The sequence below is a fragment of the Pteropus alecto genome, unplaced genomic scaffold (assembly GCF_000325575.1).
Source record: "Pteropus alecto unplaced genomic scaffold, ASM32557v1 scaffold76, whole genome shotgun sequence".
In the NCBI taxonomy this organism is placed as follows: Eukaryota; Metazoa; Chordata; class Mammalia; order Chiroptera; family Pteropodidae; genus Pteropus; species Pteropus alecto.
The window spans coordinates 11,737,568-11,753,046 of NW_006443138.1; the positions used below are offsets into that span (position 1 = coordinate 11,737,568).

The window sequence follows — 15,479 nt, forward strand, 5'->3', positions numbered from 1 at the left end:
AAGACCTACAGATGGTTAGGTCAACCATGGTGGGGTAGAGGAAAGCAACTCACCCTGACAGATATTAAAACATACCATAAAACCATAGTAATTAAGTGTGACAAAGACAAAAGACAAAGATCAATGAAAAAGAATGCTGCTCAAAGACAGACACTAGTGTTTATAAGCAAGTGATATGCAATAAAGGTGGTACCACAAATAAATGGAAGAAGAATGAATTATTTAATGAAGTGTTATAAAAACTAGCTCACTAAAAAAGAAAGAAAAAAAGGATCTGGATGCTTATTTACACCAAATACAAAGGTAGACTGTAGAGGGATTAAATATCTAAAGGGGAAAGGTAAAACTAGGCAATAAAAAATGGAGAAAGAACAAAGAAGGACTTAACCTTAAAAGAACCATAGATCAAAACATTTAACAAACATAAAAATTAAGGATTTCTGTTAAATGGAGGATGCTATGGATAAAGTTAATAGAAATGGACACAATAGAGTATTTTCGAAGTCTAAAACTGATGAAGGAATAATACCTAGAATACATAAGAACTCCTGCAAAACAAGAAAACAATAGTATCTCCAACAGAAAAACAGACAAATGAGTAACCTAAAAGCCTAAAAACCATGAAGAGAAGCTCAAAGCTCATTAGAAATCAGAAAATACATAGAAAATAAGCCTGCACCTCTTTGGTAAAAATATAAAAACTATAAAGCTGAATGATGCCAATTACTGGAAGGGCACAAGGATAAAGCAACTTTCATGTACTGGACACAGTCATTCTAGAAAGCAAGCTGGAAGTACTCAAGGCTTGCAAATCCCATAACTACATATGTCGGTGATTAGTACATTTCCCAAAGAAATTCTTACAAAGTTCCTTAAGAGGACATGTACAAGGATGACCATTACAATGAACTCAGTGTTCAGGAGCTTGGATGCAATCTAAGTGCCTATCAAAGAAAAAGCATATAATAAACATGGTGAACAAACATCAGAGACCTAGGCAACATTTAGAGGCTAGAAGCTATTAGAGATACATATGGATGGATCTTAAAATAATAAAGCCATTTAAAAAAAATTTACAAGAAGAAATTTTTGCTATTATTTATATCACCAATAAAAAAAAATAAAAAATCTGTATTTCTTCTAATTTTGTTCATTTCTAACAAACTTCTAAACAAATCTCAGAAATGGTTAAGACCAATATTTTTCCTGTGCAGATGAACCAAAATACAAAATAAACTTTACAAGCCCAACTCTAAATTGATGGTACTTAGCAAAATTTTAAACTCCAAATAATCCTATACTGGATACTAACAAACATTAGCTTTCTACTATTACATACGTAAGTCCTAGATGGTCTTAAAAATAGATACACCTGCAATGTTGACTACAGAAAGATAAACAAGGACTATGAAAATGGACTTGTACCTTTCAATGTATCCTGTTGGTGTTTCTACCAGACCATCAAGTCTTTCTTGGAGAGCTGCAAGAATCTGAGGATTTTGCATCATCTGAACAGTCAGCTGACGCGCTTTAAAGAAAAAAGGGCATCAAAAGAAGGATTTTATGAAAATGCATTATGCTATTTTAATAGGACAATCCAATCATGAGGTTTTTCTGACTAGCCCATAAATCGCTGGCATGAATAGAGACGAGCAGCAAGCTAAAGAAAATTCACTGTAGGAAAACCCAATGTGCAAGACAAGTTCAGATTCCTAATCATCTCTAATGCATCCCATTTCTCAAAGCCATTTCCACAACTGCTATCAACAATACCCTTTCTCTTCCTACTATCTTGTGTTTCAACCATCTTGCATTTTGGGTAGCTCAAAGATTCACCCAGATGCCTATCCACGACTCTTGATAATCCTTTGAAGGCAGACAGTACATTCAGATAACTACAAATATAGCAATGGTTTCAAGCCTGGGAAAAAACCAGTAGAATGAGCAACCTGAATGTTTATTTGACGCTTGTATAATATGCCTGTGTATCTCAATGGAGAAGTTAACAGCTGAAATACTCAAAGGTTGTAACTAAAGCCAAACAAAATTTGGTTATTAACGGTGTCTAAAAAATTATACTCAATCCAAAGATACACATCCTGCAAAAACTATTTTGCCATCATATCTTCTTCAATAGACATTACACAAAATTGGCATTTAATTTTCTCAGTTATGTTCTGAAAGTTCAATTTATTTCTAATTTTGATTATAAGATGGCATATAGTTGTGATAACAAACATGCTTTTAGAAATATCAATACTGGCCACTAATATCTTTTAAAAATATGTTGCAAGATGAAAGCCAAAACTAGAAGTTCAGTAGTCTTTACAATTTATCTTATTCTGGCTTAAAAATGAAAAGTTGAGTTGTCTGGTACCTTAATATTCTTGGCCCATATCTATGGGGCATAATCTAAAGCAATGTAAATCCTTACCACCATCATCAACCCCTTTTGTTTGGTTGGAATGGATTTAAAAAAAGACACACACACGCAATACACATACAGGTATATTACATATTGTCTACATATGAAATACTAAACATTTTCAAATAAGTCTAAGCTAGTGTTATTTGTATAGAAACACCACCAACCCCCAACCCCTACACACACACCAATACCTGTAACATTTCTAAGTCATCAGAACTCACTGGTAGCTGTTTTGGTATAGCTACGCCATGACATTCTAGCAGTACAGGGTACATATAGTGATTTCTGAGGAGTCACTATATCCATACCTTCCTCCCTTACTATCACTTCATCTCCATCTCCCTCTTCCCCACCCCTGTAACATATACACGCACGAACTATTACTGAACTGATATATGGGCCAGTGGATAAAGTGGAAAAGGATCTAAAAAGAGAATGGCGTTTATTACTATCTTCTAGAAGACATGTGCCAGCAAACACTGGCTCCTGAAGAAATTTAAAATAATACCTTTGATTTTTGTTTCTTCACCAGTTTCTTCTTCTTCTACTTCTTCAACATCATCCAAATCTTGATCAAGTTCAGACTGTTCTTTGCTACAATATCATAGTATCACACCAAGGTTCAAATGTACCAAATTACCAAAAAAAGTTTTTAAAAGAATAAAAAATATCTTTTTAGAAAACTTTTAATTCATTTTCTGTTAATATGCCTCTTTCAAAAATATGAAATAGGAAATCCAAAAGGTAATTCAGTTTTCTTTCTAACTTTATATGTAAACAAGTACAAATAAGAAGCACTTAAAATTTCATTTAAAAGCATGTGGTCAAATATAAAGTTTATAATTCAAGCTTTAAAAATGTGATTTAATAGGTTTTGGTTCAGAGAATGTGATATCAGGAAGTATGTGCTTTCTAACCAGTATCTACTGACTCCACTTTTCTTAGTAACAGCATCCTAATTTTATATGAAGTGGCAATACACCAAGCTAAACAGTCTACATTTCCCAGCCTACCTTTCAGCTAGATGTGGCTACGTGACTATGTTTTGCCACTGAGATAAAAAGTAGTAGCATAGACATTTAAGAAAGCTTCCTTTATAGTATGGTAAACAGGAGGTCTTTTTGATCTTGCTTCCTCTCTAGAATAGGGATGTGATGGCTAGAGCTTCAGCAGCCACACTGGATCATGAGGCATCCTGGAGAATAGCAGTCACCAGCTAAGGATGAAGGAGTGTGTAAAAACAACAGGATTCTGGATCTCTGTTGGCTGTGAAGCAACTGTATCAGCCTTTACTATCTTTGAGGATTTTCCTCCCTTTTTCTTTGCTTCATAGTGGACATGGGGAATAGTAAAAGCTAAGAAGGCCTGAGTCTACATCATGCTCAGAGCAAAGCCAGGAAGATGGCACCATTGAAAGAGAAGGTAAAAAGTAATGAGATAACATTCTTCCCATTTCATCCTAAAAATCTAGTTTTTGATCATGAAATTACAACTACCATTAGAAAGGGGAATAAAAATATCTAGGTCAATATATAGATTATCGTGTAATTCCTTCTGTGATTTTACATTTTAACATTTTGGTTTAGAGATTTAGTTGCTCTATGTGTTTAGAAACAACATTTGAAAAATTTTCATAAATGGACAAATATCTAATTTTCACATAGTTACAAGACAGAAAAGGTCAACTCCTTTCTCCTAGCAAAATTTATGTTCCCATCAACTAAGGGAGAAAAAAATCAGCCTCCTCATCAGAAACAATAGATTATTTCTGGAATATCTTTCACTCAGTATAAACTTAAGCATACTTAAAGTTAAGGGTAACTAAAGATAATGTGAAACAGCTCTTCATCCAGTGTCTTTTCATTCAATCATTTATTAAACATCTAAATCTTAAAGCTTTAAAACAGGGGTCCACAAACTATGTCACATGGCCAAATCCAGCCCATGCCTATTTTTTGTAAATAGGAACCTAACAACATTAATTCATTTGTGTATTGTCTATGGCTGCTTTCACACTACAGCAGCAGAGCTGAGTAGCTGCAAGACATCATATGGTCCAAAATGCCAAAAATATTTAAGATCAGGTCCTTTACAGAAAAAGTTTGCTAACACTTGATTTAAAGAACAAGAATCCCCTCTTCCACTCACCCTCCTAGGGCTCACAAACATCCAAAATTATAGACTCAATTTATTTTTTTCAAAATTTAAAACAAAATGAAAGTTAAGATAACAGATTGCGCATACTCATCTAATCTTAATCCTTCCAGAATTCCCACTAAAATTATGAGAATTTTTTAAACAGATAAACACTGAAAGACCAGGAGACAAGAGCAGCAACTTCACTCAGAATTGAAATTTAAGCAGTGGGAAAAGTTGAGAACCAGCCCAAACACAAATCTTAAAAAGGACACTCCTAGAACTAGGGCTGGGAGATGAATGTGGATAAAATAGGGAGGACTAAGCAAAACCTGATAAACAGAAATGCTTAAATCCTCCCCCTCACTCTAGCAAAAGAATGGCAGTTTCTTCTCTGGAAAGGGTTAAACTCTTCTCTGGAAAGGGAGAACCCAGACTAGAGGACCACAGACACAGGTATCTAAGATATGACAATATACACACTAGAATGCTAAATGTAGAGCCCTCTCCCTAGCATCTTTCTCCCTGTTTGGCTCCCATAACTCTGCAAGGCAAATATTTTTGCACTCTTCACTGAGGTATATCTAACTAGCCCCCCCCCCCCAAATACAATTCTGACACAAGATTCTCACAACAAATACCCACCCTGACGACCTCAATGAAATCTCAAATAGACAAGCATCTCCCTCTCCAACACTCCGAATTTTCCAGTCAACTTTTTTTTTTAAAAAACATCCTTCAACTGCCGATCCCCACTCCACCCCAGTCTTAATGAGCAGATAGACAACCAAGTATTACCTCTTTTTGAGGAAAGTCTCTTACACTAAGACCAAAACAGAAGAAAATTTTAAGAGCAAACAGATTATATATACAGGAGAAAGAAACATTCAGAGAAATAATATTACAATCAATGAAACAAGAACAAGATGCTATAAAAATAGGAACAGAGAGCAAAAGAGTGCTTGAAACTAAAAAATAGGAATTTAGAAACAAGAGTTGAAAGATAAACTTGTCAGCCTTGCCTAGAAAGAACAAAGAGAAAAAAATGGAAAATAGTACCAAAGGTAATTAGAAGAACCAGTCCAACATACAACAGAAGTTCCAGAAAAAGAAAATAGAAAAAAGACAATCAACAAAATAAGAATATTCGACAGTACTGAAAGCCATCAAATAATCAGACTCAAAGGGTCCACACTACTAGATGCCTAACTCGAGAGATAAAAAAAAAAAAAAACCAGATCGACCATGTGAAAATTTTGGAACTCTGAAGCCAGGGTAGCTTCCAGAAATAAACAGATATGTATATATGTTTTTTAAAAAGTGCCACATACAAATGATCAAGAATTATAATGACTCTGAACACAGCAATACTGGAAGCCAGGTGACAATGGAGCAATGCCTTCAAAATTCTGAAGAAAACTGATTCCCAAATTAGAATTCTACACCCAAACTATTAAGCATAAGAGTAGAAAAGTCACTTTTGTTCATGCCATCTCAAAGTACTCTACTTCTCTTGTACTCTTCTAAGAAGAAAACTTTGGATACAGCAACCAGCAAACTCAAGAGTACAGAAACAAAAGGAAATCCCAGGAAGAGTAAAATAGATCCACAATGACAATTGTGTAACCAAGGCTAAGAAATCCAGATTGGAAGAATGTGATTCACGAGACAAGCACGCTGAGAGCCATTATCACTAAAATGCCTCCTGCCACTCTTTTTATACTAAAGACAGCATGCATGAGAGGATTAGCCAAATTCTTATATATGCAGTTCTTGAATGTGTTGTCCTTGTACTAGTTTCCTGTCCTCCCACCTCAATACTCTGCTGCCCACAACAGCTATGGATAATAATATCATATCTTCTCCATCCTCAAGTGTTCTGCTTTAACCTACTCCACTAAGTTGACAGGCTACTGTAAAATTACAAGCAACAAATAATGCGGCTCATTCCATTTTCCCTGACCATATTTCTGCAAGACACCCATCCACACTACAACCCTGCCAGATGCCAACTTCATTAAACCTGTTTCCAGGATGCAAGACCTTGCCCAAGAGTTCTCCTAAATAAGCCCTTGAAAAACCTCAGGAAAGTTGAGCCACACTATGACTCAGATAGTCTCTTGCTTCTTACTTTCCTACCTATCTTGGAGACTTCAATAGTGGTAATATTGCCTTTTTCCTTACACATTTAAGTTTGTGACTGCTATTCAGATTTTCAAAATTAAACATTAAGAATTTTTAGGTGGTGAGACTAAAGATCAAAGAAATGAATCAGACAAAAGCCAACAGAGTGCTCATACCTCTGAAGAGGAAAGTTGGGAGATATGATTGAGAAGGGGCACACAGGGCTTCTCATAGTAACGTTCTATTTTTAAAAACTTGTACACGAGTGTCCTATTATTCTTTAAATTTTACATATACATTTTATACGTTTTATCTTATATATACAATATATTACAATTTAAGTAGTAAAAATCTTTGGGAAATGTATATGGCAAAAATGGATTCTGCAAGATTTTTATGATTCATTATTGTGCTCAGCACTCCCCTAAGAATAAACACTGACAAACAGCTTACTATATTTATGATAGTGATTATATTGTCTTGGATACACTGTACCCAACTTTTATAATAGTAAGTACTAAACATTAGTCATTACCATACATTTTCATAATACATAATTAGTACTTCTGTTAATTACATCAAGGTACAAAGTGATGACAAATCTCTGTAAAAAGAACCAACTATCTGCCACTTACTTGTCAATGTCTGCCATGTTGTAAGAATTCCAAATATCTAAGGAGAGAAACATCAATCAGTTTAAATAAATACAATTTATTTAAAACCAATAAAAAAATTTAAAACCAAAACCCTTTAAATCAATACCAAGTTGAAAACTATTCCAAGAAATGTATACTCCCATTAAAAAAGCATGTGTTAAAAATAATCATGGAATACAGGGACTTTCGTATTAGTCAAAGTAATTTTTCAGAGGATGTTGCTCAAAACAAGCAAGTTACTAGTAGGCATTTCTAATCTATCGTATAAGGACTTTTATAGTACCACTATTGGTAAATAATCTACTGTATGGTAAAATCACAGAAAAGGAACTATACAAAGGGTCTTTATTCAAAACCAGCATGAATGGTCAATTTTTGCTTAAATTTTTAGGCTACTAAGTACTGCTCAGAACAAACCCACTTCACTTTTAATAGTATTAATTTTTATCAAATTCATGTTAAAAAGCCAAAATCTGCCACCACTATACTCATCGTGCCTCCCCAGAGATTTTTTTTTAATTTAATAATCTCTGTATCAAATGTCAGCCTTTTACACTATTTAATGACAGTTATAAAGCTCTCAGTCCCAACCTATGTTAAGTAAACCTTACCCACCTTTTCAAATGTACTTCATGTCACATCACTGATAACCATTACATCCCCTAGCCTACCATGGATGTACTGGAGCATTGTCAACAATGCTCTTGGTTACTGTTAGAAGTGATCAGAGAATATCTTAAGTTCTTTCTCACTGTACGATTAGTATTAACTAAAAGAATACTGATTTTAGAAAAACAAAACAAGGTAAAATGAGTTTTCGAGAAAAATGACTGAATGACACAGGTAATGCAGATTATGGAAAAAAAAATGTTTTAATCAAATTTAGAATCCTACATTAAATAAAATCAAGTTTTTAAAATTTGAAACTTAAGTCTTTACTCACAAAATGCTACAAGATGTGATTCCATATACCAACATGCTTAATATGCTTATAGAAGAGTTAAGAAGAGTTATTGATTTTAGCAGTTGAGTGCTAATATTTGGAGTATTATTACTACCATGCTGCTAACCCTCAGTGTCTACTTTGTGGCATTACATTTAGAATTCAAACTCTTACAACAAAATTCAGTTGCTTCTTTATTAAAGAGAATTCAAGACAACAGGATTGCATTTAATTCTTCAGAGATGCCTTCTCCAATCTGTTCATTCTGAATAAATTAGATTTCCTGGTTGTACACACTTTTTTAAAATAAGCCTAATATTGTAGTAAGATCATCTGGGTTGACACCAACTTTGTAGCAATCTTGCTCAGGAAAACATATTCTGGCCTTATTTCATTAGCTACAAAATTAGGAAAAACTGTTCCCTCATTAGATTGATCTTATTAAGAAGCAAATTCATGTAAAAGACTTAATTAGCTTTGAGAATGGTTAAAAACAGATTTTTATTTCTGACAAATATACAGACTAATAAATGTGTCACAGTAATGTAAGATGTTAACATTAAGGGAAACTGGTTTAAGGGGTATATGAGAACTCTCTGAACAATCTCTACAATTTCTCTGTAAATCTAAAATTACGTCTAAGTTTATTTAAAATGAGAGTCCCATATCCAGACTCTGAACCAACAGGTCTAATGGAACAGCCCTCAAAATATGCATTCTAAACAAGAAACCTAACGTGAGGCAAGTAATCTCAGATAATCAGATCACATTGAGAAATACAAGTTTAGGTTAACATCTACATTATGTATTTTTACTGCAATTAACAACATTAAGTAAAATCAATGAGAATTTTATTCATTATGCATAAAATTGCTTTCTAAGAGATCTGAAGAATTTCCATTTCCAGTAGTGGCAAGCTAGATTATGCAGATCAATTCTACCAATGACAAGAAATTTAAAGTGCACAATAGAAAATTTGTTAAAATCTTAAAAGCATGGAAAATGCAAATTAGATAGTAAGGAATTACTAACCCAAAATGGAAAGCAAAACAGGAAGTAAAATTATAAACAGAAGGATGTCACTTTTGTCCTGAGGACAACCGTCAACTTCAAATTTGAAGTACTATGGGTGAAATCAAAAGCCCTGAAGCTATCCAAGGTGAGGAATCTTTATAGCAACTGTCCCAAATGTCCCAAATTAAGCAGGAACCCCAAAGTAAATTCTCAAGGATAATAAACCAGCTCTCCTGGACAAAAGCCCAAATTCACCTCATTAGGAAGCTAGAAGCAACCTTACAAGAAATCTTCCGAAATATGGCAGAAACTAAAAGATAGAAAATACTGAAGTTAAAGGCATTTTAGAATACAATAAAGTCTACCAAAGGTTTAATGCAAGTTCTAGGAGGAGAGAATGGGCAAAATATTTGAAGAAATTAATAGCTAAGAATTTTCCAGAACGAATGAAAGATAGTCCTACAAATTCCAATCAGGATAAATAAAAAGATGCACATTTGTATATATCAGTGAAAAAGCAGGGCACTAAAAACAGAAGTCACCTCAAAAGCACACAGAAGACAGATTAACTTCAAAGGCACAAAAGACAATTGTTTTCTCTTCAGTAATAGACACCAAAAGACAACATCATCAACTGTTGCACTTAACATGCTGAAAATAATTGAGAGGTTTAGAGTATAATACCCAACCAAAACACCCTTTAAGAATGAAGGGAAAACATATATTTTGAGGCAAAAATATCTCCAGCATCCCAAATGGAAGGTATAAAGTATAAGAAGAAATGAGGGGCAAAAAGGAAATCTAAATAAGTATTTTTAAAGAAATAATATCACCACTATGCAATGTGTTAAAAAAAATTTTTGAATGTTAAAAAAATCTTGAACTATCACAACATGTCAGTGGTGAGATTAAGGGGGAAGGAAATGGATTCAAGTATTCAATTGTTCTTATGTATGCATATTTGTAATTTCTAGGGTGAATCCCAAAAGCTTAGCAACAGAGCATATAAACTCCAGAGTAAAACAATTAAAATATATGTATTTTTACATCAAGCTAAAGAAAAATAGGACGGACAAACGGAAAACACAAAAAAGCAGATTTAAATCTAAATATCAGAGTAATTATATTAAATGTAAATTAACTAAAGGCTCCCATTAAAAATTGTCAGTGAAATACAATCCTAAAGAAAGCTGGTATCACTGTACTAATATAAAGTATAAGATTTTAAGGAAAAGCATTACCAGAGAGAAAAAGGTAAAAGGTTCAACTCACTACCCAATATGTAATACAGAGAATCTTCAATACACAATTGAAGGCAGATCTTAACCTGAGAACTTATCACAAAATTTTTCAGAGAAAGGGAACAAATCATTGAATCAAACCATAAACTGATTATTTCGTGATCTTTTAATAGCTAGATGTCCAGACGTGCTATCAAATAACTTACCATTCCAATAAACCTGATTATCTTCTTACTCTCAATGAGAAGGAAAAAAACTAACATTTATGGAGCCTACTCTGTAGGGGACTATTACAAGCTTTCCTCTTATTTGCAGATTAAATATTAAGCAACTTGCTCAGCCACACACAAAAGAAACTAGGAGTCAAAATTTGACTTCCAAAACCGATGTCCAGTCCACTATTCCAAAAACAAAGGTGCCTTCCCTATCAGACTACTGCTCCATAGATTATACAGTAACAAACTAATAACATTTTCCGTGGTCCAGAGACTCACTACTTTATCTAGCTCCAACACAACCTCATAGTCAGAATATATTCTTTATACTTACTTTTAACTTAGAACCGACTTTTTAATTAGCGTCCTAAGCAAAATGGACTCCTGTTTGAGAACACTATCTTCTATTCAAGGAATCTCATTATCTAGAGTATTATCTCATACAATGGCAGAGAGACATATTGGGATGGTCTGATATTAGAATACACCCAGCATAAACAAACAAAAATCATTCACATGGAATAAATACAACATATGTTGGAAGAAGACTTCATAACCATTGTGTTGTGGCTTTTCCTTGGGGGGAGCAAAGTAGAACCCAAGCAAGAGTGCTTCTGAATTCCAAACTGATGTATGGCATAACAATTTAAGTCAAGTGAACTCCCTTTAAAATCAATACAAAATTTTCATTATAAATCATTGTTATGTAACCTTGGATAAGTTCTTTACCTGTTTCCTCAAATTTTCATAGTATGTACCTCCAAGAGCACTAAATCAAATAATAATACATGTAGAATAATTTAAAATATTGCTTGAAAAACTACCCAATAAGTGCTGTTATATTATTTACCCATTGTGCTCTTCTGTATCCTTTACCTTAGAAAATAACCTAAATTAATAAACTTCAAAATTACAGCCCCCTTTTCCAATAAAAGATATGCCAAACTCCTGAAGACCTAAAAATGTATCAACCTATGCAGCAGTAAAAGGTAGAGTTGCTAATCAGAAGTATCACAGACTACCTTCTGTGGCAGCCTGGTAATGTGATCCAGTGGTCTGCTGTCAAAGTACTAAACAATTTAAAAAGGAAGGGAAAAAAATAGCACACATCTTCTTGAACTCCTACTCTGCCAAACAAGAACTTATTCAGATGAAATCAGTATGAAATGGGACTTAATATCACCATTATAACAGGTTCCTTAACATAAAGGTTATAAATACTCTCTATCCCCGACTTTTTCTTCACAGCAGTCATCTCAACGTTTTATATCTAGACAATTTGTTTGGTTCTTGATGTAAGATATATCCAAATAGGCGCTAAAATATTTATTCGAAGAATCAACTAAGAACACGAGTAATTAGATTCAATTAGACTTGAGAATCTTAATAATCATTAGTTTTCTAAGTTAATCAGGATTCATTCCCTATTCTAATCCTTCCTATCTTTCATTAATATTTCAAATTAACAACCACACAACAAAATAAAGTAAGTAAAGTTCTTTATTTTGACATTGTTAGAGAGAAAAAAAAACACAGGCCCAAAATGGCATCACTCATGCTAAAGGCCCATTGATATCAAACCTAGATTTAATACCTGATCTAACTGCAGTTTCAACCTCTCCCAGAAACATCTTAATCAATCAGTCTGGAATTTTCTAGTCAACACCAATGAGGTAATCTGTCACATGGACTCTCTCTTTCCACCCCATAGAAAGAGGCAATTGCACGATTAAAAACCTCCCTGCTGAAAACAATCCTTTCTTTTTTTCGTTAATAGCAACCTTGCCTCACCCTTCTTCTTATAAAAACCTTCCAGTTGTTATAACCTCTCAGAGGCCCCTTTCTAGTTGCTGGATGAGATGCTGCCCATTGCTTAATAAAGCCAATTAGGTCTTCAGATGTACTGGACTTAATTTTTTTTAGCTTCATATCCTTGAAGTCAAACAGATTCTGCCTCCTTAAGTCCCTTTTCCTACAAAATGACTCTGTACTGAATGTAATTTGAGATATTTAGAATCAAATCAGTCACCTGGATACAAAATGCACAAGTTAAGTAATAAAATGAGCAATAGCAATTTGGATTAAATTAGTTCTGGTACAAGTTTGTTTTTTTTTTTAATCTCTAGAGGACAAGACACACACATGACATGTTTAGTATCAGCTTAACAATTTTCTGTCAATAGACTCAACATTTAAAATTGGTACTTTCCAACAGGTAAAGATTTTCACACAAGTATGGCGATTTTTAAAAGCTATTTATCAAATTAACCCAATAACGAACTGAAAAAAACCATTCATTACGTCAAGATTTTTATATTACCAGATGCAAGCCGACCTACCAATGTTTAGTTCAATCTACCCTCCCATCTTCTTTAAAAGTAAATTTCACATTTTACATCTGGCCCATTTGAACTCAGACAACTGTGAACAAGCATTTGAGACTTACTTAATACTCTTAGGTCACTGTAAACCACATTTACCTCCGCTCACTTTTAAATAAGTTATTCTATATACAGCAGGTTCTTGAATATCCATAGTTTCATTCAGTGTCATTTCATTATAAAGTTGGTTAGATGAAGTAAAAACTTAACGCATTTCTATGGATTAGCTTATGGTAAAATTAGTTTCCTTATACAGTTTCGCTTAAAGTCAAAAAACCTACCCCATGTCGTTAAGTGAGGATGTACAGTGTTTTCCCCTTACCCAAAGGTAATGTGTATTACTTCCCAAGGAAAGTAAGTATAGTAGTATTAAAGCTGACAAAATAGGACCTAAATACTAATTTGAAAAGTTTTTTTGAGGCTATATTCAAAATGACAAATTTTACAACTCGGCTCCCCTGAAACCAGTCAAGCAGTGTAGTGAGTTTTTAAAGTGGTCATTACAAAAGTAATCAGACAGTGATAGCCTGAAATCAGTGATAGCCTGTATCCAGTTCATTTCTTTGTACTCTCAAAGCCTAGCCCTCCCATACAGGACTTCATTCCTTGCCTTTCACTGCCGCCTTTTTTAAGAAGTGGGGCACTGATAAAGCAGCAGGTTACAAACTTGGCTCAGAAAGTGTACATTTAACTACTCATTCGATTCCACAGTTTCTCCATTCATCTCTAAAACCAAACAGGTATTAAGTACACTATTCTGGGTACTTCAATAAAGGAACTAACTTAAGAATTACAAATAATTTCCGATAAAACACCTGGTCAAGACACCCCTCCAAATTCTAACTACCTGAGGTACACAAAAAATCTTTTGTTGAGAACAGCTACCATAAGTGCCTTACACACATTAAATATTTTAAAATCTAGCAATGGAGGCCCTGCTTCATCACCCATCACCTAATATTCATATTTTTCTCCAGTATCAATAAAAGACCAAAGAGAAGCAGGTAGGAATTTGAAATCCAAGGGCTGGACTTCATTAGTCATTTTCACAGCCCACCGTCTCTAAAACTTGCAGTGTAAGGACAACTAAAACAAGGGTCTCCAATGTCCCAGGCGGCGGCCACGTGTCGAAGGAAGCCGCCGGGGGTTTCCCCGCCCAGCACGGTCACCGCCTCCAGTGGGCGGAGAGCCGAAGAGCCTCACAGCCTCCCCGCCCCCTCCCCGCCCCCGGGCCTCGTCCCTTCACAGCCCCTCCTTCCCATCGGAATTCGCAGCCTCCACCGTTCTTTCCATCCCCCAGCGGCCTCCCTCCGGGTATTAAATTTGAGGGAGCAGGGACGTCAAGGCGGCAGGCGGCTAGGCACTCGAGCCCAGCCCGTACCCGGGGAGCCTCCCGGTCCCTAACGCGCCGGCCGTCCTCGCCTCAGGGAGCCTGGGCGACGCCGCGGCCTCGCCCGTCCGCGCGGAGAAGCCGGTGGAGCTCAGAGTACCTCCGCGCAGACTGGCACGGCCTCCGGCCCTCCCAGGCCGCACCAAACCCCGCGTCTCCTCAGCGGTTCCCCAATAATGCGCCGGCGGCCTCTCAGGAGACAGGGTCGAAACGCTACGGACGCTTCTGGCTCTGATTTCCCAAGACGAGCCGAGAGGCCCCAAGCGGCCAGCACCCCCTGCTCTCGTTTCTCTGTCCCTCCCCTCCGCGCCGGCCACCCGGCCAACATTACGTTCCCCTCTCCCTTTCAGGTCCCCATCCGTTACCGGTGGCTAGCACGGGGAGCCAGGCGGCCGGAGCTGCGCAGGCAGTGACTCAGGGCAGCGACGTGAGGAGCAGGAGGCGGCGCCGCGAGCAGATGGCGCTAAAAAAGACCCGAGAGCCCGCCGCTCGCGCTCATATACAATTAGCGTCAGCACGTAGGCCCCGCTCCGCCGCCCTCCCCCCGCCTCGACGTCTCCTAGCAACGCGAGTGGGAGGCGGGCACAGGACGGGTTGCATAGCAACAGAACTGTCCTTCTTCTTTAGCGACCTCCAACCCTCTGTACCACGCTAGGGTTCCTCGGGTTCCCGCCGCCGCCACCGCCCCCTGCTACGCACACGCCATCTCTTCTTTTTCCCCTTTGAAAGGAAATCTCAACCTCTTCCGTTCTGGGAAGGGCCCTGACCCGCGTGCCTCGACCCGTCCGCCTCGCCCTCGTTGGCGTGGTTCAGGGACGAGTGAAGGTGGTGGTCAGCCGCCCGCCCGGTTCAGGCTCGCCGCATCCTGATGGCGAGAGCTCCTTGTTCTCGTCCTCGTCCCAGCCGAATTCCTGAAACTCCCCTTCCCCGGTAACCATTATCTGTATCCGC

General features: G+C 36.6%; 1 protein-coding gene across 3 annotated transcripts in view; it reads right to left on the reverse strand.

Moving 5' to 3' along the window:
* NAP1L1 (nucleosome assembly protein 1 like 1) overlaps nucleotides 1–15,046 on the reverse strand; it is a 29,888-nt gene extending 14,842 nt beyond the window's left edge. For 2 of the 3 annotated variants that reach the window (XM_006923766.3, XM_015598461.2), the window contains exons 1-4: nucleotides 14,894–15,046; nucleotides 7,324–7,360; nucleotides 2,937–3,022; nucleotides 1,426–1,528 (exon numbers count right to left, since the gene is read on the reverse strand). In XM_006923766.3, coding sequence (XP_006923828.1) covers nucleotides 1,426–1,528; nucleotides 2,937–3,022; nucleotides 7,324–7,340 — 206 coding nt within the window. In that variant the 5' untranslated portion in view covers nucleotides 7,341–7,360; nucleotides 14,894–15,046. The remainder of the gene's footprint in view (nucleotides 1–1,425; nucleotides 1,529–2,936; nucleotides 3,023–7,323; nucleotides 7,361–14,893) is intronic. The other variant, XM_015598462.2, reaches the window with a different exon arrangement.
* Nucleotides 15,047–15,479: the final 433 nt, after the last annotated feature.